General features: G+C 46.7%; 1 protein-coding gene across 1 annotated transcript in view; it reads left to right on the top strand.

Moving 5' to 3' along the window:
- LOC143775062 (dynein axonemal heavy chain 3-like) overlaps positions 1-24,008 on the top strand; it is a 2,972,411-nt gene that overhangs the window by 2,278,314 nt on the left and 670,089 nt on the right. Inside the window, exon 54 of the mRNA XM_077262897.1 lies at positions 15,845-16,036. Within this exon, the coding sequence (XP_077119012.1) occupies positions 15,845-16,036 (192 nt within the window). The remainder of the gene's footprint in view (positions 1-15,844; positions 16,037-24,008) is intronic.

The raw sequence follows: 24,008 nt of genomic DNA, 5'->3' as shown, positions 1-24,008 counted from the left end.
GAGCACAAATCCCACAAGACTGCACAAAGGAACGCACATCCCGCGACAAGGAAGGCCACCAGAAGGACCTAGCCACCAAATCTCTGGTACCAAAAATCCCAGGATGACCCACCAACACCGAAGAATGAACCTTGGAAATAACTCTGCTGGTCCACCTATCCGGGACAAACAGTCTCTCTGGTGGACAACGGTCAGGTCTATCCGCCTGAAATTTCTGCAGCACTCGTCGCAAATCTGGGGAAATGGCAGACAAAATCACTCCCTCTCTGAGAATACCAGCCGGCTCAGAAACTCCCGGAGAGTCAGGCACAAAACTCCTAGAAAGTGCATCAGCCTTCACGTTCTTCGAACCAGGCAGGTATGAGACCACAAAGTTGAAACGGGAGAAAAACAGCGACCAACGAGCCTGTCTAGGATTCAGGCGCTTGGCAGACTCGAGGTAAATCAGGTTTTTGTGATCAGTCAAGACCACCACACGATGTTTAGCTCCTTCGAGCCAATGTCGCCACTCCTCAAATGCCCACTTCATAGCCAACAACTCCCGATTACCAACATCATAATTCCGCTCGGCAGGCGAAAACTTTCTTGAAAAGAAAGCACATGGCTTCATCACAGAGCCATCAGAGCTTCTCTGCGACAAAACAGCCCCTGCTCCAATCTCAGAAGCATCAACCTCGACCTGGAAGGGGAGAGAGACATCTGGCTGACATAAGACTGGAGCTGAAGAAAACCGGTGCTTCAGCTCCCGAAAGGCCTCCACGGCCGCAGGAGACCAATTAGTCACATCAGAACCCTTCTTGGTCAAATCCGTCAAAGGTTTAACCACGCTAGAAAAATTAGCGATGAAACGACGGTAAAAATTAGCAAAACCCAAGAACTTCTGAAGACTCTTAACAGATGTAGGCTGAGTCCAGTCATGAATAGCCTGGACCTTGACTGGGTCCATCTCCACAGTAGAAGGAGAAAAAATAAAACCCAAAAAGGAGACCTTCTGTACTCCGAAGAGTCATTTTGAGCCCTTCACAAATAAAGCATTATCACGCAGGACCTGAAACACCATCCTGACCTGCTTCACATGGGACTCCCAATCATCAGAAAAGACCAAAATGTCATCCAGATAAACAATCATAAATTTATCCAGATATTCTCGGAAGATGTCATGCATGAAGGACTGAAACACAGAAGGAGCATTAGAGAGTCCAAAAGGCATCACTAAGTACTCAAAATGGCCTTCGGGCGTATTAAATGCTGTTTTCCATTCATCTCCCTGCTTAATGTGCACAAGGTTATACACACCACGGAGATCTATCTTAGTGAACCAACTGGCCCCCTTAATCCGAGCAAACAAATCAGACAATAGTGGCAAAGGATACTGAAATTTGACTGTGATTTTATTCAGAAGACGATAATCTATACAAGGTCTCAAAGAACCGTCCTTGGCCACAAAAAAAAATCCTGCACCAAGAGGGGAAGAGGATGGGCGAATATGTCCCTTCTCCAAAGACTCCTTTATATAACTCCGCATCGCGGCATGCTCTGGTATAGACAAATTAAAAAGTCGTCCCTTAGGGAATTTACTACCAGGAATTAAATTTATAGCACAGTCACAATCCCTATGAGGTGGCAGGGCACTGGACCTGGGCTCATCAAATACATCCTGGTAGTCAGACAAAAACTCAGCAATAGACACCAACGGAGTATCGCCATGAATTCCCTGACAACCCCAACTTGACACAGACATAGCTTTCCAATCTAAAACTAGATTATGAGCCTGCAGCCATGGCAGACCCAAAACGACAACATCATGCAAATTATGCAGAACGAGAAAGCGAATCACCTCCTGATGTACGGGAGTCATGCACATGGTCATTTGCGTCCAATACTGAGGCTTATTCTCAGCCAATGGCGTAGCATCAGTTCCCCTCAGAGGAATAGGAAATTCCAAAGGCTCCAGGACAAAACCACAGCGCCTGGCAAACGACAAATCCATCAGATTCAGGGCAGCACCCGAATCCACAAAAGCCATAACCGGGTAGGACGACAAAGAACAAATCAAAGTAACAGACAAAATAAATTTAGGCTGTATCGCACCAATGGTGACAGGTTTAGCGATTTTTTTTAAACGTTTAGAGCATGCTGAGATAGCATGAGTAGAATCACCACAGTAAAAGCACAACCCATTTTGACGTCTATGACTTTGTCGCTCAATTCTGGTCAGAGTTCGGTCACATTGCATAGACTCAGGTCTCTGTTCAGAAAATACCGCCAAAGGATGAGCAGATTTGCGCTCCCGCAAACGCCGATCAACCTGAATGGCTAAAGCCATAGAATCACTCAGACTTGTAGGGGTGGGAAACCCCACCATAACATTCTTAACGGCCTCAGAAAGACCTTCTCTGAAATTTGCAGCCAGGGCACACTCATTCCATTGAGTAAGCACCGACCATTTCCAAAATTTTTGACAATACACCTCTGCTTCATCCAGACCTTGAGAGATAGCCAGCAATGCTTTTTCTGCCTGATTCTCAAGATTAGGCTCCTCATAAAGCAGACCAAGAGCCAGAAAAAATGCATCTACATTAAGCAATGCAGGATCTCCTGGCGCCAGAGAGAAGGCCCAATCTTGAGGGTCGCCACGCAACAAGGAGATAACAATTTTAACTTGCTGAGCGGAATCACCAGAGGAACGAGGTCTCAGAGACAGAAATAACTTACAATTATTCTTACAATTCTGAAACCTAGATCTATCTCCAGAAAACATTTCAGGAATGGGTATCTTTGGTTCTGACATAGGGCTATGAATAACAAAATCCTGAATACTTTGCACCCGTGCAGTAAGATGATCCACACTAGAAGTCAGAGTCTGAATATTCATGTCTGCAGCTGAGCTCAAAACCACCCAGAGTTCAAGGTGATGAAAGAAGCTAAACAGACTGCAGCAAAGGAAAAGCGGGAGAAAAAAAAAATGTACTCAGGTCTTCTTTTTATCCCACTTCTGCGATGCATTAAACACTTTTCTGGCCTGCTATACTGTTATGATCCTTAGTGGTTGAGGATCACGAATTACTCCAGCTAAGTAACAAACATAGGACAAGCTCTAGGGAGGTGGCAAACTGGACTGACCGCAAATCTGAACCTACCCAAACACACTAGAAGTAGCCGGTGAACGTGCCTAAAAAATCCTAGACGTCTCGAGCCAGCCTGAGGAACTAACTACCCCTAGAGAGAAAGAAAGACCTCTCTTGCCTCCAGAGAAATAATCCCCAAAGATATAGAAGCCCCCAACAAATAATAACAGTGAGGTAAGAGGAAGGCACATACACAGGGGTGAAAACAGATTCAGCAAATGAGGCCCACTAATACTAGATAGCAGAAAATAGTAAAGGGGTCTGTGCGGTCAGTAAAAAACCCTTACAAAATATCCACACTGAGATTTCAAGAACCCCCGCACCAACTAACGGTGTGGGGGGAGAAACTCAGTCCCCTAGAGCAACCAGCAAGCGAGGAGATCACATCATAGCAAGCTGGACAAGAAACATGATGAATGCTGATAATCAAAAAATGAACGGACAAAAACTTAGCTTGTCTTGGAGAGGCTGGGAGCAAGGTAATCACAAGGAATCTGAAGAGCACTGAATACATTGATAGCATGCAAGGAACTGAGTATCCAGGTGAGTTAAATAGGAAACCCACCAAGGATAACGAACCAGCTGATACAGCCAACCTGCAGAAAGACAACACTACACAGTACCGCTTGTGACCACTAGAGGGAGCCTAAAAATAGAGTTCACAACAAAAACCCTTTTGGGCACCATGACACCTGTAGGTGTAGGTGGAGCAAGAGGCCCTAAGAATCCATCAAGTGTCCCCCTTTTAATATAAGAATGAAAGATTTTGTTGTTGATGGTAAATCCTGTTGTGAATAACGTATATATATATGTATATGCATATACTCTATACACAGTCATGGCCGAAAGGGTTGGTACCCTTGAAATTTTTCCAGAAAATGAAGTATTTCTCCTAGGAAATTATTGCAATTACACATGTTTTGTTACACACATTTTTTTTCTTTGTGTGTGTTGGATCAACACAAAAAAAAACAAAGAAAGAGAGGCAAATTGGGCATAATTTCACACAAAACCCCAAAATCAGGCCAGACAAAATTGTTGGCACCTTTTCAAAATTGTGGGTAAACAACGTTGTTTCTAGCATGTCATGCGCCTTCAAACTTACCTGTGGCAAGTAACAGGTTTGGGCAATATGAAATTCAGACAAAAAAAGGTGAAGTTTTATTTATTTTACTCATATAGCACCATTCATTCTACAGAACTTTACATATATTATATGCACTGTCCCCATTGGGGCTCACAATCTAGATTCCCTATGGAGTGTGGGAGGAAACCAGAGAACCCGGAGGAAACCCACGCAAACACGGGGAGAACATACAACCTCCTTGCAGATGTTGTCCTTGGTGGGATTTGAACCCAGGACTTCAGCTCTTCTAGATTGCAGTGCTAATCAATGAGCCACCATGCTGCTGTGTACTTTGCATTGTGTGTTTGTGTGTGCCACATTAAGCATGGAGAACAGAAAGAGGATAAGCAAACTGTCTGAGGACTTGAGAACCAAAACTGTTAAAAAAAATCAACAATCTCAAGGTTACACACCCATCTCCAGAAATCTAGATGTTCATTTGTCCATGGTGTGCAACTAGTGTTGAGCATTCCGATACCGCAAGTATCCGGTATCGGATGATATTTGCGGTATCGGAATTCCGATACCGAGATCCGATACTTTTGTTGTATCGGGAATCGGTATCGGGATCGATATAATGTGTAAAATAAAGAATTAAAATAAAAAATATTGATATACTCACCTCTCCGACGCAGCCTGCACCTTACCGAGGGATAATTCTAGGCATTCAGGACCTGAAAATTACGTCACGGCTTGTGTGATTGGTCGCGTCACGGTCACATGGGCGGCACGCGACCAATCAGAAGTCGTGACGTCACGGAAGGCAGTAAACGCGCGCATTTTAAGCAAAGAAGGCTGCCGGTTCCCTCGGTAAGGTGCAGGCTGCGTCAGAGGGTGAGTATATCAATATTTTTTATTTTAATTCTTTATTTTACACATTAATATGGATCCCAGGGCCTGAAGGAGAGTTTCCTCTCCTTCAGACCCTGGGAACCATCAGGGATACCGTCCGATACTTGAGTCCCATTGACTTGTATTGGTATCGGGTATCGGTATCGGATTAGATCCGATACTTTGCCGGTATCGGCCGATACTTTCCGATACCGATACTTTCAAGTATCGGACGGTATCGCTCAACACTATGTGCAACATAATCAAGAAGTTTACAACCCATGACAATATGATAACCACAGCTTCATGAGAAAAATGCCCAATTATTAGTCATATAGAATCAATAATAAATTATGTCAAATGGGCCATATCAGACATGTCTGTGGGAAAATCGCTAAGGAATATTACACTACCATAGAAAAAATGCGATCAAAAATTCCCAACTAAGTATAATGAAAGACGGTGGGGTGAGTACACGCTGTGGACCTGGAGTGTTTCTCTGCCTGTGCAGGTAATTATGGTTTTTATTTACAGCATTAACCCTCTGGCTGAGGTTTTGGCTATAACTATACAATTGGGTAATGCTTCCTGCTATGGTGTCGATATAGTAGTCCCTAGGGTCCATAGATTTTTATAATTTCATTCCTTGGGTCCACATGCTTGTACCCCTGACCGTTTCCTAGTGCACATTATGTTCTGTGTTTGTTTTTTCATACTTCCCTCCCTGACCTGTAATACCATGTTTTATATGTGATTATAATAAAGTATTTATATTATCTTTCATTATACTTAGTTGGGAATTTTTGATCGCATTTTTTCTATGGTAGTGTAACCCATGACAATGTAGCTAATCTCCCTGGAAGTGGACAGCAGAGAACAATTGAGGAAAGGCGCAATGATTGACAGTAGATAAGCTGCCCTAATCAAGCTCCAAAGAAATTCAAGCTGTCTTGCAGGTTCAGGGTGCTTTAGTGTCAGTGTGAATTATCTTATTTAGATTATGAAAAAAATGGTATTCATTGGTGGATATTGTAAGGGTTGGCGGAACGCACCGAATATATTTATTAGATGGGATTGGTGCGTTCGCAACCCGGGATCCACCGTGCAGGAAAGAACCTGCTGCTATGTAAATGGCGGCACTATATGGCGGTATGAACCAGCTCTGTTTGCTTCACAGAGCGGCCGAGAAAGCAAAGCTCTGTGCCCTGTTAGACTTTCACAGAGGCACAACTACCCAAATGAGAGCAGTCAGTGGTCATGCATGCACACAAAACTCCTCGCCGGAGGTGCCCGCATTCTAGGGGCTTATTTCAGCCAGGTCTCTGAATACACACAAACACAATCTCCTCGCCGGAGGTGCCAGCATTCTAGGGGCTTATTTCAGCCGGGTCCCTGAACACATACAAACACATGACCACACTGGCGCAAAGCACATAACTTAGGAAGATACTAGCGCATGGCCATGCGAGCCTTAAAGGGAACCTGTCACCTGAATTTGGCGGGACCAGTTTTGGGTCATACGGCCGGGGTTTTCGGGTGTTTGATTCACCCTTTCCTTACCCGCTGGCTGCATGCTGGCCGCAATATTGGATTGAAGTTCATTCTCTGTCCTCCGGAGTACACGCCTGCGTAAGGCAAGATTGCTTTGTGCAGGCATGTACTCCGGAGGACAGAAAATGAACTTCAATCCAATATTGCGGCCAGCATGCAGCCAGCGGGTACGGAAAGGGTGAATCAAACACCCGAAAACCCCGCCCATATGACCCAAAACTGGTCCCGCCAAATTCAGGTGACAGGTTCCCTTTAAATAGCTGCAGCACGTACAGGACCTTCCTAGAAGGACCAATGAGAGGCTGCCACAGAGCCTGCGCACCTACAGGACCTTTTTAGAAGGACCAATAGATTTGGCTGCAGTACCTGAGCATGTGACCCTTGATCTCCACTGAGAGATCTTACCCTGGGCATGCTCAGTGTGTACAAAGCAGGACTTAGTCCCAGAAAAGCCTACTCACTGCAGATCAGTGCAGGGTACAATAGCAGAGCCTGGAGAGGCAGCAGTAACCCTTTGCACAGTATCGGTCTCAGTGAGACGCTGGGACCGACGTCTCCGCTGAGCAGGCTCCACTGCGGCCGATGCAGAATGGGAGACCGCAGCAGACATGGATCGAGATTCCCTCTGTGCAGCAGAGGAAACTCGACTCCTAACATTACCCCCCCTCCTTGAGCCTCGCTATGCTCAAAAGCTGCAATGAGCAGCGGAGCCCGAATGTGCTCCACAGGCTCCCAGGTTCTATCCTCTGGACCGTGACCCTTCCAGTCCACCAGATAAAATTTCTTGCCATGTACCACCTTGCACCCCATGATAGCATTCACCTGAAACTCATCCGTGGATGAACCTGATGTCTTGGCAGATGACTCAGAAAACCGGGACAAATGAACGGGCTTTAAGAGGGAAATGTGAAAAGTATCGGTGATACCAAGGCGTGGAGGAATAGCCAAACGGTAGACCACAGGGTTGACCTGTTCCAGAACCTTGAACGGGCCAATGTAGTGAGGCGCAAACTTAGTGGACTCAACTCGCAGCCTAATGTTATGGGCGGAGAGCCACACTAAGTCGCCAGGAGCAAAGGTCGAAGCGGGGCGCCGGTGTGTATCAGCCGAAACCCTCATTCTTTCCTTGGAGGCCCAGATGGCATCCTGTGTGCGGTCCCAGATGTCACGTGCCTCCACCGCCCAGTCTGCCACCCTAGAATCGGTGGATGACACGGGCATGGGCACAGGGACACGCGGATGCTGGCCGTAATTAAGGAGAAAAGGAGTCTGACCAGTGGAATTGGCTACCGCGTTGTTCAATGCAAATTTCGCCCAAGGTAGCAAAGATGCCCAGTCATCCTGCCTAGCAGAGACAAAATGTCGTAAGTATGTCACCAGAGTCTTGTTGGTTCTCTCTACCAACCCATTCGTCTCGGGATGATATGCAGAGGAGAGATTCAGCTCTATGCTGAGTAAACGGCAGAGCTCTCTCCAAAACCGAGATGCAAACTGGGGACCCCGGTCGCTGACAATTTTATCAGGCATTTCATGTAAGCGGAAAATATGTTTTATGAACAACGCCGCCAAGGCCCGTGCAGAAGGTAACCGTGGAAGCGGCACCAAATGCACCATCTTAGAAAAATGATCGGTGACTACCCAGATAACGGTGCAGCTACTAGACTTGGGTAAGCCCACCACGAAGTCCATCCCGACCATCTCCCAGGGCATGTCTGCCACCAGCAGGGGGTAAAGTAACCCAGCAGGCCGTTGCCGAGGAGACCGATTCTGGGCGCAGGAGACACGCGCCCAAATATAGTCCCCGATGTCACGGGCCATATGCGGCCACCAGTACGTCCTTGCCAAAAGCTCAGATGTCCTCTTGGTCCCAAAATGTCCACCCACTCTGGACGAGTGAGCCCAAGAGAGAACCTCCGGTCGCAAATTCGCTAGTACAAAAGTCTTGCCCGGGGGCACGGACTCTAGCGAAACCGGAGCCACAGTTCTCAGGCTCTCAGAAGGGACAATAAGCCGAGGCTCCTCCTCCTCCTCAGATGACACTACGGAGTGGGAGAGAGCGTCGGCACGAATGTTCTTCTCCCCGGAGAGAAAATGGAGAGTAAAATGGAACTGGGAGAAGAACAGGGACCATCTAGCCTGGCGAGAATTCAGCCGCTGGGCCGTCTGTATATATACCAAGTTCTTGTGGTCAGTGAACACTTGGAAGGGAAAGCGAGCTCCCTCCAAGAGGTGTCTCCACTCTGAAAAAGCCAACTTCATGGCTAGCAACTCCCTGTCTCTGATGGAATAATTCCTCTCCGCTGGTGTGAAGGTCTTGGAGAAGAAGAAGCAAGGATTCTTCCGACCTTGAGCATCCTTTTGGAAAAGGACTGCTCCAGCACCAACGGATGAGGCATCCACCTCCAAGATAAATGGCTTATCTACATTGGGGCGATGTAGGATGGGAGTGCTAGCGAAGTGTGACTTAGTCGAGAGAAAGGCCTTGGAGACCTCCTCTGACCACAACTTGGGATTTGCTCCCTTCTTGGTGAGGGCAACCAAGGGAGCTACCAAAGTTGAGACGTGTGGAATGAACTGGCGATAGTAATTAATGAACCCCATAAAGCGCTGCACCACTTTAAGAGAATGGGGTTCCTGCCAGTCCATCACAGCCTGTAGCTTGGCAGGATCCATAGCCAAACCCTGGGCAGAGATGATATAACCAAGGAAAGGCAAGGACTCCTGCTCAAACACACACTTCTCCAACTTGGGGTAGAGGGAGTTTGCCCGTAAGAGATCGAAGACTTGGCCAACATCTCTCCGATGGGAGTCAATATCTGGAGAGTAGATGAGAATATCATCCAGATAGACTACGACCGAGGTGGTGAGCATATCCCGGAAAATGTCATTCACAAAGTCTTGGAAAACGGCTGGAGCATTACAGAGCTCGAAGGGCATCACCAGATATTCATAGTGCCCATCCCTGGTGTTTTAAGCCATCTTCCATTCGTCCCCCTCATGGATGCGAATCAGATTCTAGGCACCCCGCAGATCCAATTTTGTAAATACCCTTGCTGCCCGTAGCCTATCAAAAAGCTCAGATATCAGGGGTAATGGGTACTTGTTCTTAACGGTGATGGTGTTAAGACCCCTGTAGTCTATGCATGGACGTAAGTCTCCAGTCTTCTTCTGTACGAACAAGAACCCAGCCCCTGCAGGTGACACTGACTTCCTAATGAATCCTCTTGTCAGATTCTCTTGAATGTACTGGGACATTGCCTCCATCTCCAGGAGAGATAACGGATAGACTCGACCCCGGGGAGGCTCAGCACCAGGCAAGAGGTCAATAGGACAGTCATAGGGGTGGTGAGGCGGAAGGGTCTCCGCAGCCCTTTTGGAGAACACGTCTGCATAGGGCCAATAGTGCTTGGGGAGAGAGGAAAGATCTGCGGGTACCTGTGTTGTAGCAACCTGAACGCACTCACTCTGATATCTACCCTCGCAGGATTTACTCCATCCCAAAATTCTCCCTGAGGACCACTCTATATGATGAGAATGATAGCGTAGCCATGGTATCCCCAACAGGACCTCATCAATTCCCTCAGGAATGACTAATAGGGAGATAATCTCCTGATGTGATGGAGACACAGAAAGCGTGATAGGAATGGTTTGGTGGGTAATCTGAGAGGGTAGTGTCGACCCATTTACCACTCAAACGGTTACTGGTTTGGCGAGCATAACCAGGGGTATTGCGTGATGCTGGGCAAAAGCGGACAACATAAAATTACCCTCCGCCCCAGAGTCCACGCATAGCTCTACCATAAGAGTGGATGGGCCAAAGGTAATTGTCCCCTTGAAGGACAACTTTGAGGCAAACGTCGCCATGTCTAGTGTACCTCCTCCAACTGCCACTAGACGCTGACGTTTCCCCGACCGCTGAGGACACTTGGAAGCAAGATGTCCTGACTACCGGCAAACGTGACAGACCTTATGTGCACGAGCGGACTGGGACTTGGGTCCCGCTCGTGTCACCTCTATGGCCTCATGTGACTCGGACGCCCTGGACTGGAGATTCCAGAGGTCTGGCGAAGGTGGGAGCCAGCCAAAACCTCTGCCTACACTGGGCTCGCTCCAACCTTCGCTCATGAAAACGAAGGTCTATGCGAGTTGATACAGCTATGAGCTCCTCCAGTGTGGCATTAATCTCCCTAGTAGCCAAAGCGTCCTTCATATGGTCAGCCAGCCCCCTCCAAAATACAGGAATGAGGGTTTTATCTGGCCATTCCAACTCAGATGCTAATGTCCGGAAGTGAACCGCAAAATGGCTGACCATGGTTGAACCCTGAGTCAAAGCCAGCAGTTGGAGCGCTGTATCATGGGTGACTTGATGTCCTACAAAGACCTGTTTCAGAGTGTCCAGAAACCGAGGAACACTCTGCACCACATGATCGTTGCCCTCCCACAGCGGCGTAGCCCACTCCAACGCCCTGTCCGACAAGAGAGAGATTATGAATCCCACCTTTGCCCGCTCTGTGGGAAAACGTGCAGCCAGGAGCTCGAGGTGTATACCACACTGGCTCACGAAACCCCTACAGGACTTAAGGTACCTTCACACGAAGCGACGCTGCAGCGATAGCGACAACGATGTCGATCGCTGCAGCGTCGCTGTTTGGTCGCTGGAGAGCTGTCACACAGACCGCTCTCCAGCGATCAACTATGCCGAGGTCCCCTGGTAACCAGGGTAAACATCGGGTAACTAAGCGCAGGGCCGCGCTTAGTAACCCGATGTTTACCCTGGTTACCAGCGTAAAATCTAAAAAAAAACAAACAGCACATACTTACATTCACGTCCCCCTGCGTCCACTTCCTGACTGACTGAGCGCCGTACAGTGAGAGCAGAGCGGTGACGTCACCGCTGTGCTGCTTTCACTTTCACTTTGCGGCGCTGAGTCAGAGGAGGAAGCAGACTGCAGGGGACGCAATGTGAGTATGTGCTGTTTGTTTTTTTTACATTTTACGCTAGTAACCAGGGTAAACATCGGGTAACTAAGCGCGGCCCTGCGCTTAGTAACCCGATGTTTACCCTGGTTACCAGTGTAAAATATCGCTGGTATCGTTGCTTTTGCTTTCAAACACAACGATACACAGCGATCGGACGACCAAATAAAGTTCTGGACTTTATTCAGCGACCAGCGACATCACAGCAGGATCCTGATCGCTGCTGCGTGTCAAACGAAACGATATCGCTAGCGAGGACGCTGCAACGTCACGGATTGCTAGCGATATCGTTATAATGTCGTTTCGTGTGAAGGTACCTTTACTGTCCCCATAGTATCTCTCAGGCAATGGGAGGTGAGATAAGGTCGGAACAGAGGTGGCAGTGGGTAAAGCTGCTGCAGCCACGCTAGCAGCCTGAACAGCTATTGCGGTAACATCCACCGCCGAGTTTGCACGCTCAAGAGACGCCAACCGGCCCTCCAGCAACTTGATGTACCACTGCAATCGCTGTTCATCTGCCATTACTTAGCCAGATCCTGGCGCTAGTATACTGTTAGGGTTGGCGGAATGCACCGAATATATTTATTAGATGGGATTGGTGCGTTCGCAACCCGGGATCCACCGTGCAGGAAAGAACCTGCTGCTAAAAAAATGGCGGCACTATATGGCGGTATGAACCAGCTCTGTTAGCATCACAGAGCGGCCGAGAAAGCAAAGCTCTGTGCCCTGTTAGACTTTCACAGAGGCACAGGCTAACTACCCAAATGAGAGCAGTCAGTGGTCATGCATGCACACAAAACTCCTCGCCGGAGGTGCCCGCATTCTAGGGGCTTATTTCAGCCAGGTCCCTGAATACACACAAACACAATCTCCTCGCTGGAGGTGCCAGCATTCTAGGGGCTTATTTCAGCCAGGTCCCTGAACACATACAAACACATGACCACACTGGCGCAAAGCACATAACTTAGGAAGATACTAGCGCATGGCCGTGCATCCATGCAAGCCTTAAATAGCTGCAGCACATACAGGACCTTCCTAGAAGGACCAATGAGAGGCTGCCACAGAGCCTGCGCACGTACAGGACCTTCCTAGAAGGACCAATAGATTTGGCTGCAGTACCTGAGCATGTGACCCTTGATCTCCACTGAGAGATCTTACCCTGGGCATGCTCAGTGTGTGCAAAGCAGGACTAAGGGTACTGTCACACAGTGGCACTTTGGTCGCTACGACGGTACAATCCGTGACGTTCCAGCGATATCTATACGATATCGCTGTGTCTGACACGCAGCAGCGATCAGGGACCCTGCTGAGAATCGTACGTTGTAGCAGATCGTTTGGAACTTTCTTTCGTCGCTGGATCTCCCGCTGTCATCGCTGGATCGTTGTGTGTGACAGCGATCCAGCGATGCGTTCGCTTGTAACCAGGGTAAACATCGGGTTACTAAGCGCAGGGCCGCGCTTAGTAACCCGATGTTTACCGTGGTTACCAGCGTAAAAGTAAAAAAAAAAAAATGTACATACTCACATTCCGGTGTCCTTCAGGTCCCTTGCCGTCTGCTTCCCGCTCTGACTGACTGCCGGCCGGAGCAGAGCACAGCGGTGACGTCATCTGCTTTCACTTTACGGCGGCACTCAGTCAGAGCGGGAAGCAGACGGCAAGGGACCTGAAGGACACCGGAATGTGAGTATGTACGGTTTTTTTTTTTTACTTTTACGCTGGTAACCAGGGTAAACATCGGGTTACTAAGCGCGGCCCTGCGCTTAGTAACCCGATGTTTACCCTGGTTACCCGGGACCTCGGCATCGTTGGTCGCTGGAGAGCGGTCTGTGTGACAGCTCACCAGCGACCACACAACGACTTTCCAACGATCACGGCCAGGTCGTATCGCTGGTCATGATCGTTGGAAAGTTGCACTGTGTGACAGTACCCTTAGTCCCACAAAAGCCTGCTCGCCGCAGATCAGTGCAGGGTACAATAGCAGAGCCTGGAGAGGCAGCAGTAACTCTTTGCACAGTATTGGTCTCAGTGAGACGCTGGGACCGACGTCTCCGCTGAGCAGGCTCCTCTGCGGCCGATGCAGAATGGGAGACCGCAGCAGACATGGATCGAGATTCCCCCTGTGCAGCAGAGGAAACTCGACTCCTAACAGATATTAACTTTATCAGAGGTTTGGTTGTGAGTTTAGCAGGTAATATATTATAAAGTATGTAATACTAAACTAATATTTTTTTTCCATTTGTTGTTACATAAATGAAAGTGAATTAATAGTAATGATTCTCCTAAATGGAAAAAAAATCTGTAATATGTGGGCATCACTGTAATAAGAACTTAAAGGAACTGGCCATGATCCACCTATTATTTATCTAGAACTAACATTACTTTAATAAATTTTCATCAATATACATTATTTAAATATAATAAATCTGCCAAATTTCCCTGCAAATCACGCATCCCTGGAGCGCTATGGACACTGCATTGTCCATAAATGGCATCCAAAGGAGATCTAGTAGCAGAATTGTCCATGATTAGATATACAAGAAGTGAATACTTCCACCCTTCCAGCACATGCTCTTCCCTTCCAGCATACGCCCAAGCCTTGGCTGCCCAAGGAAACCACATGACCAACAGTGATAGTGTTTCAGTGTTCATTAAAAATAAAGATTTTCTCTCCTACAACCCCACAGAGCCCTCTTATCTGCTCCCCTGGTTGGCCAGTGATGTGATCAACAGTAACCTCTTAGCAACCAATGATATGCTATGTCCTCATGAATTAAAACTGTCACTGTGTGAAAACACACAGTGACAGCTTCAATACAACAGTGGTCATTAACTGCTGATTGTTACAACCCGAGATGCAGGGACCCATTTCAGATTGCTGTAATCGGTCTGTCAATCTGACTGACTGATCACAGTATGATTGTGTAGGAGGTGCAGAAACATCAGAATTACCCTGCACGATCACCGCCTAGAGTTTTTTGCTGTCAGTCAAGCACCTGCGGTAACCACATAGTACCAGGAAAATTAATCCTCCAGATGCCGAGATCGGTAGCGATCACAACATTTGAAAGTTTGTGAGAGGGAGTGGGCTCCCTCTATCACCCCCATCGGCATCCCTGTGGCAAAATCATGCAGTTGTCATGGCACCCTGGTGTGTCAGGTATAATGGCCTGTTAGACCCAACTAAAGGCAGGGTCTAACAGGCAACCTGCCTGTGTATCATCACAGATTGTCGTCAGTGGATTAATCACTGTACTTTCAGCTATTCTGCAATAAATATGTATTTATTTAGGAACAAAGATAACACAGCTTACAACTGGTATTTCTTATAGCTTAAGGTCTTATCATCTTGTCTGTCAGTTTACAAGGAAGTGAGCAGGAACTTCCTATCTTTTTTCAACAATGTATTATTGGCAATACAATACTATTGCTGGAGACAGAAACTCATGCTATATTAAACAGTGCTAAATAGTAGTTGATGTAATATATGCAATAATAAGCATTGTTCTAGGATTGGTCTTATGCATTCCAGTGCTTGTTTTCTTAATCACTCAATAGTATAGCATTTTGTGAACCACAAGTGGTGTCAATATGCTCACCGCACAGCTAGATTATTAAATTAAGAGATGCAGTTTATAAAATGTGGTCAATTATGTGGGTTACTGCTGTCCTGACATCTCAGAGGCTCTGCCAATGTCACATGGCACCCGCAATCCATTCCAGGCAAACCAGCACTCTGATATGGTGCTCCTTCCATTCTGAGCTTTGCACTGTGCCTAATAAGTAATTTTTGACAACATATGGGGCATTGCCATACTCAAGAGCCATAAAAGAGATCATTCACACTTGTGGACTGTGCAGATGGACCCCTTTTTGTCAACGAATAAGTGTCCATATCGCTCATTGTTGTGGGGAAATGGGGCAGGTAAATGGTTTAATATTTAATTAATATTATATTTAAATAATGTATGTTGATGAAGTGCATGCTTTGTATAATCGTGTTTTTCCAGTTAATTTCAGAATATATTTTCAAAAACAAATCTGAAAAATGAAGTGACTATTTTATTCTCACATAGTAGGGTATTAGCCATTACCATATTTATGGTATTTTTTACATCTTTATGTCAAAACATATCTATTCTGTTCATAGAGTAAGATTATTTAGTGAAGGAACCATAATGCAAAAGTCATAGAGAAGCTAGAAATTCTACTGTGCTTATTATTGTTTTACAGATGTGCCAGCTTTTCCCAGCTCATCAAACACAAAGTGAAATCACGCCATCTGACTTTTACAATAAATTTAAAGATAACGTTAGAAGAAACCTACACGTTGTCTTAGCATTTAGTCCAACGGGAGAAGCTTTTCGTGACCATCTTCGTCATTATTCATCTCTTGTAAACTGCTGCACAATTGACTGGTTTCAGGTGAAAAATTACATTTCATGATATTATTCTTGTATTGTGAACTCTTTGATAAATGTTCACTTTTTAAATTGTCGTTGAATTCTCCCATTTTTATGTGGATTGCTAAATTGCATTTTTATATATTTACTAGATGGTGGCCCAATTCTAACGCATCGGGTATTCTAGAATATGTATGTATGTATGCCGCGCTTAGCACAGCCATGTAGTATAAAGCACAGCCACGTAGTATATAACACAGCCACGTAGTAAATAACACAGACAGCCACATAGTATATAGCACAGCCACGTAGTATATAGCAGCCACATAGTATATAGCAGCCACATAGTATATAGCACAGCCCACGTAACACAGACAGCCACGTAGTATATAGCACAGCCATGTAGTATGTTGTCCAGCCACGTAGTATATAGCAGCCACATGGTATATAGCAGCCAATAGTATATAGCACAGCCCACGTAATATATAGCACAGCCCACATAATATATAGCACAGCCCACACAGTATATAACACAGGCCACGTAGTATATAGCAGCCAGGCAGTATATAACACAGCCCATGTAGTATATAACACAGGCCATGCAGTATATAACACAGCCCACGCAGTATATAGCACAGCCCACGCAGTATATAACACAGCCCACGTAGTATATAGCAGTGTGGGCACCATATCCCTGTTAAAAAAATAAAAATAAAAAATAGTTATATACTCACCCTCCGGCATCTACCGAAGCTGTCCCGATGCTCGCGATGCTGCCGCCAGCTTCCGTTCCCAGTGATGCATTGCGAAATTACCCAGATGACTTAGCGGTTTTGCGAGATTGCTAAGTCATCTGGGTCATTTTGCTATGCATCACTGGGAATGGAAGCTGGCGGCAGCATCGCGCTTATCGGTGGACGGTGGAAGGTGAGAATAGCACAATTTTTTATTTTTTTAATTATTTTTAACATTATATCTTTTTACTATTGATGCTGCATAGTTAGCATCAATAGTAAAAAGTTGTTCCGGGATGGGGCGACCCACTGGCACTGACTGGAAGGGAGTAGGGAGGGGGCACTGACTGAAGGAGAGTAGGGAGGGGCCAATTCGCGGCTGGACTGTGCCCGTCGCTGATTGGTCGCGGTCGTCTGTCCCTGACCAATCAGCGACGCGGGATTTCCATGACAGACAAATAGACAAACAGACGGAAGTGACCCTTAGACGATTATATAGATAGAAAGCAGAGCTTCTAAAAATGTTATTAGATGCGCCTTGCTGGTTGTATACCCACATTTGTTTGTTAGGGTCAGCAAGGAAATTAATTTTAACATACGAGACCCATACACTATAGATTTTTATGAGGTTTTATGAGCAGTACATATTTTTACATATATAAATCTGCATGTATTTTCTTTTGGGACTTCTTAAATTCTTTAAAAAACTGGGAAGTTTTGGTTTTTGCACTTCTGTTTTTCTGTCTCTTTCTTCCAAGAATCATAACTTTTTAAAATTTTCCTTCAACATAAATGTATGACATTTTTTTGTGGAACAAGCTGTTGTTTTGAATTATATTATTTATTTAACCATACAATATACCGTATTTCGCGGACCATAAGGCGCACCCCAAACTTGGGGTGAAAATTGCAGAAAAAAAGATTTTTTATAAGATGGGGGTCCGTCTTATTGTCCGAATTTACAGTATCTTACCTGAGGGCTGGTGGTGGCAGAGCAGGGTCACAGGAGGCATGGTGGCGGCAGAGGTGGGGTGATGCGGTACGGCGTGCACCTGAGCAGGGTCCCTTCCTGCTTAGGTGGGCGACGCCACGGCCTGGTGTCCATGGGAGGGTGGCAGCAGTGGTTACCGACAGGAGCAGGGATGAGGAGGCACAGTGAGAGGTATGACGTGGGCAGGGTCCCTTTCCCCGGTGAGGTGACGGAAGGATCTCGTGGGCACATGGACTGGAGATGATGGAGGTAGTGGTGTACATTGTGAAGCGAGTATTCCACAGGAGCTCATATGTCTGAGTCCTTGCCGCTTCCCGGCACTCCTCAGCGCAATAATTATTTCAGAAGCCAGTAATAAGTGAGGAGCTCCGTTACCGAGACACAGCCGCCATGACCGGACACTGCGGGAAAAGCGCCTCTGTACTGCTGCAAGCCCTGCTGGAGGCGGAGAGCCGGCCGTGCCATGCAGTGCTGAGGAGCGCCGGGAAGCGGCACGGACTCAGACATCTGAGCACCTGTGGAATACTCGCTTCACAATGTACACCACTACCTCCATCATCTCCAGTCCATGTGCCCACGAGATCCTTCCTGAACCTTGCTGCACCCTGTTGTGAACTGTGTTTCTGGGCTCCCTCTGGTGGTCACTAACGGTATTGTGTTAGGTATGTCTTGTTGCAGGCCTGAGCTCCAGCTGTGTCGTTAAGCAGCGGGTGTTTCCTATTTGAGTCTCCTCTGGACTCAGTCTCTTGCCTGGCATCGTTGTATCCAGACCTATTCGGTCTCCTCTGGATTCCTTTCAGTCTGCCTCATGCAAGAAAAGCTAAGTCTGTTTTGTACAATTTGGATCGTTTGCATTATTCAGTGTTTTTGTCCAGCTTGCTTTACATTTGATTTTTGACTCGCTGGAAGCTCTAGGGGGCTGATATTCTCCCTCCACACCGTCAGTCGGTGTGGGGGTTCTTGAATGTTCAGCGTGGATGTTTTGTAGGGTTTTCTGCTAACCGCATAGTCCACTATCTATTTTCTGCTATCTAGACTATTGGGCCTCACTTTGCTGAATCTAGTTCATCTCTACGTTTGTGCTTTCCTCTTGCCTCACCGTTATTATTTGTTGGGGGCTTTCTATATCTTTGGGGTTCAATTTCTCTGGAGGCAAGCGAGGTCTTATTTTTTCCCTCTAGGGGTAGTCAGTTCTCCGGCTGGCTCGAGACGTCTAGAACCAACGTAGGCACGTTCACCGGCTACTTTTAGTTGTTTGTGTCAGGATCAGTTATGCGGTTAGCCCAGTTTCCACCTCCCTAGAGCAGTATTTATATTTTTGCTATCTTGCCGGAATATCAGAGATCCTCTGCCATTGGGATCATAACAGAATGCCAGGCCGAAAGAAAATGTTTAATGCATCGCAGATGCGGGATTAAAAAGAAGTTCTGAGTTTTTTTTGTTTTTTTTGCTGCAGTTTGCCTAGCTTCTTCCATCCCCTTTTTCTCTGAGTGTCTGAAACTCTGCTGCAGATATGAATGTCCAGACTTTGATTTCTAGTGTGGATCAGCTTGCTGCTAGGGTGCAAAGCATTCAGGATTTTGTTATCCATAGCCCTATGTCTGAACCAAAAATACCTATTCCTGAGCCGTTTTTTGGAGATAGATCTAAATTCCTGAATTTTAGGAATAATTGTAAATTGTTTCTGTCTCTGAAACCTCGTTCCTCTGGTGATTCCGCTCAGCAAGTTAAGATTGTTATTTCCTTCTTGCGCGGCGACCCTCAGGATTGGGCCTTCTCTCTGGCGCCAGGAGATCCTGCATTGGTGAATGTTGATGCGTTTTTTCTGGCACTTGGTTTGCTTTATGAGGAGCCTAATTTTGAAAATCAGGCTGAAAAAATGTTGCTGGTTATCTCTCAGGGTCAGGACGAAGCTGAGGTATATTGCCAAAAATTTTGGAAATGGTCCGTGCTTACTCAATGGAATGAGTGTGCTCTGGCCGCAAACTTCAGAAATGGTCTTTCTGAAGCCATTAAAGATGTGATGGTGGGGTTTCCTATCCCTACAGGTCTAAATGATTCAATGGCTCTAGCCATTCAAATTGATCGACGTTTGCGGGAGCGCAAATCTGATAATCCTTTGGCGGTGCTGTCTGAACGGTCACCTGATTTTATGCAATGTGACAGAATTCTGACCAGAGCCGAGCGACAAAATCATAGACGTCAAAATGGGTTGTGTTTCTACTGTGGTGATTCAACACATGTTATCTCAGCATGCTCTAAACGTTTAAAGAAAAAAGTTAATCCTGTCGCCATTGGTACTTTTCAGCCTAAGTTTATTTTGTCTGTGACTTTAATTTGTTCATTATCTTCTTACTCAGTTATGGCTTTTGTGGATTCTGGTGCTGCTTTAAGTCTGATGGATTTGTCGTTTGCCAAGCGCTGCGGTTTTGTCCTGGAGCCTTTGGAAAATCCTATTCCTCTTAGAGGAATTGATTCTACGCCATTGGCAGAGAATAAACCTCAGTATTGGACGCAGGTGACCATGTGCATGACTCCTGTACATCAGGAGGTGATTCGTTTTTTGGTACTGCATAAAATGCATGATGTTGTCGTTTTGGGTCTGCCATGGTTACAGGCCCATAATCCAGTTTTAGATTGGAAAGCTATGACTGTGTCTAGTTGGGGGTGTCAGGGGATTCATGGCGATTCTCCATTGGTGTCTATTGCTTCTTCTACTCCTTTTGAGATCCCTGAGTTTTTGTCAGACTTTCAGGATGTATTTAGTGAGCCCAGGTCCAGTGCCCTTCCTCCTCATAGGGACTGTGATTGTGCTATAGATTTGATTCCTGGTAGTAAGTTTCCTAAGGGACGACTCTGTAATTTATCTGTGCCAGAGCATGCCGCGATGCGGAGTTATATAAAGGAGTCTTTGGAGAAGGGACATATTCGCCCATCCTCGTCCCCTCTTAGTTCAGGATTCTTTTTTGTGGGCAAGAAAGACGGGTCTCTGAGACCTTGTATTGATTATCGTCTTCTGAATAAGATCACTGTTAAATTTCAGTATCCTTTGCCATTGTTGTCTGATTTGTTTGCTCGGATTAAGGGATCCAGTTGGTTCACCAAGATAGATCTTCGTGGTGCGTATAACCTTGTGCGCATAAAGCAGGGAGATGAATGGAAAACGGCATTTAATACGCCTGAGGGTCATTTTGAGTACCTGGTGATGCCTTTCGGATTATCTAATGCTCCTTCTGTGTTTCAGTCCTTCATGCATGACATCTTCCGGAAATATCTGGATAAATTTATGATTATTTATCTGGATGATATTTTGTTTTTTTCTGATGATTGGGAGTCCCATGTGAACCAGGTCAGGATGGTGTTTCAGGTTTTACGGGAGAATGCTCTATTTGTGAAGGGCTCAAAATGTATCTTTGGGGTACAGAAGGTTTCTTTTTTGGGTTTTATTTTTTCCCCTTCTACTGTGGAGATGGACCCAGTTAAGGTCCGTGCCATTCATGACTGGACTCAGCCCACGTCTGTTAAGAGCCTGCAGAAGTTCTTGGGCTTTGCTAATTTTTACCGTCGTTTTATCGCTAATTTCTCCAGCGTGGTTAAACCTTTGACGGATATGACCAAGAAGGGTTCTGATGTTGCTAATTGGTCTCCTGCGGCCGTGGAGGCCTTTCGGGAGCTGAAGCGTCGGTTTACTTCAGCGCCAGTCTTGTGCCAGCCGGATGTCTCTCTTCCCTTCCAGGTTGAAGTTGATGCTTCTGAAATTGGTGCAGGGGCTGTTTTGTCGCAAAAGAGTTCTGATGGCTCCGTGATGAAGACATGCGCCTTCTTTTCAAGGAAATTTTCGCCTGCTGAGCGGAACTACGATGTTGGTAATCGGGAGTTGTTGGCCATGAAGTGGGCATTTGAGGAGTGGCGACATTGGCTCGAGGGAGCTAGACATCGTGTGGTGGTCTTGACTGATCATAAAAATCTGATTTACCTCGAGTCTGCCAAGCGCCTGAATCCTAGACAGGCCCGTTGGTCATTGTTTTTCTCCCGTTTTGACTTTGTGGTCTCGTACCTGCCTGGTTCGAAGAACGTGAAGGCTGATGCACTTTCTAGGAGTTTTGTGCCTGATTCTCCGGCAGTCTCTGAGCCGGCTGGTATTCTCAGAGAGGGAGTAATTTTGTCTGCCATTTCCCCAGATTTGCGACGAGGGCTGCAAAAATTTCAGGCTGATAGGCCTGAACGTTGTCCACCAGAGAGATTGTTTGTCACAAGACAAGGCCCAGCGGTTTGCCAACCGCCGCCGCGGTGTGGGTCCCCGACTTCGTGTTGGGGATTTGGTTTGGTTGTCTTCTCGGCATGTTCCTTTGAAAGTCTCCTCTCCTAAGTTCAAGCCTCGCTTTATCGGTCCTTATAAGATTTTGGAAATCCTTAACCTGGTGTCTTTTCGCTTGGACCTTCCAGCGTCTTTTGCTATTCATAATGTGTTCCATAGGTCCTTGTTGCGGCGGTACGTGGTGCCTATGGTTCCTGCTGTTGAGCCTCCTGCCCTGGTTTTGGTTGAGGGCGAGTTGGAGTACGTGGTGGAGAAGATTCTGGATTCTCGTATCTCTAGATGGAAACTCCAGTATTTAGTTAAGTGGAAAGGCTATGGTCAGGAGGATAATTCCTGGGTTGTCGCCTCTGATGTTCATGCAGCTGATTTGGTTCACGCCTTTCACGCTGCTCATCCTGATCGCCCTGGGGGTCTTGGTGAGGGTCCGGTGACCCCTCCTCAAGGGGGGGTACTGTTGTGAACTGTGTTTCTGGGCTCCCTCTGGTGGTCACTAACGGTATTGTGTTAGGTATGTCTTGTTGCAGGCCTGAGCTCCAGCTGTGTCGTTAAGCAGCGGGTGTTTCCTATTTGAGTCTCCTCTGGACTCAGTCTCTTGCCTGGCATCGTTGTATCCAGACCTATTCGGTCTCCTCTGGATTCCTTTCAGTCTGCCTCATGCAAGAAAAGCTAAGTCTGTTTTGTACAATTTGGATCGTTTGCATTATTCAGTGTTTTTGTCCAGCTTGCTTTACATTTGATTTTTGACTCGCTGGAAGCTCTAGGGGGCTGATATTCTCCCTCCACACCGTCAGTCGGTGTGGGGGTTCTTGAATGTTCAGCGTGGATGTTTTGTAGGGTTTTCTGCTAACCACATAGTCCACTATCTATTTTCTGCTATCTAGACTATTGGGCCTCACTTTGCTGAATCTAGTTCATCTCTACGTTTGTGTTTTCCTCTTGCCTCACCGTTATTATTTGTTGGGGGCTTTCTATATCTTTGGGGTTCAATTTCTCTGGAGGCAAGCGAGGTCTTATTTTTTCCCTCTAGGGGTAGTCAGTTCTCCGGCTGGCTCGAGACGTCTAGAACCAACGTAGGCACGTTCACCGGCTACTTTTAGTTGTTTGTGTCAGGATCAGTTATGCGGTTAGCCCAGTTTCCACCTCCCTAGAGCAGTATTTATATTTTTGCTATCTTGCCGGAATATCAGAGATCCTCTGCCATTGGGATCATAACAGCACCCATCCTGGAAAACAAAAGGATGGAGTATACAGAGTCCAAAGTCCTGGTGAGGTGATGCAGCTGCAGCAGCCCGGTAATGCAGCAGAGCCAGGTGAATCCTGTTGATATCAGTGGGCGCGGCCATCTTCCTGAGGCCACGCGTTCGCAGATGGAGCTCTGCTGCCCGGGGCTTCAGGACAATGGCCGCCGCGATCCCCATCTGCGCACGTGCGGCATCCCGCGGCCATTTTCCTGAAGCCCCGGGCAGCAGAGCTCCATCTGCGAACGCGCGGCCTCAGGAAGATGGCCGCGCCCACCGATAACATCAGGATTCACCCGGCTCTGCTGCCTTACCGGGCTGCTGCATCACCTCACCGGGAAAAGGGACCCCGCTCACTGCGCCTCCTCATCTCCGTACCTCTGCTGCCACACCTCTGCCGCCGCACCTCTGCTACCGCACCTCTGCCGCCACGGTAAGCCTGCATTGTGACTATTAGACGCACCCCCCATTTTCCCCCTTTTTTTGGGGGGGAAAAAGTGCGTCTTGTAGTCCGAAAAATACGGTACTTAATAATGGGAAAAAATATTTCATGTGGGATGAAATTGTTAGAAAAAAAATAATTTTGGCATTGTTTATTGGGTTTGGTTTTTACGGCATTCATTGTATGGTAAAAATGTCCTCACTTCATGATTTTCTAGGTCAGTGTAATTTCATTTCAATAATTTTTATTTGCTTGCATCTTTTTTATTTTA

The sequence above is a fragment of the Ranitomeya variabilis genome, chromosome 5, assembly GCF_051348905.1.
Source record: "Ranitomeya variabilis isolate aRanVar5 chromosome 5, aRanVar5.hap1, whole genome shotgun sequence".
In the NCBI taxonomy this organism is placed as follows: Eukaryota; Metazoa; Chordata; class Amphibia; order Anura; family Dendrobatidae; genus Ranitomeya; species Ranitomeya variabilis.
This window is presented reverse-complemented; position numbering and strand designations above follow the sequence as displayed.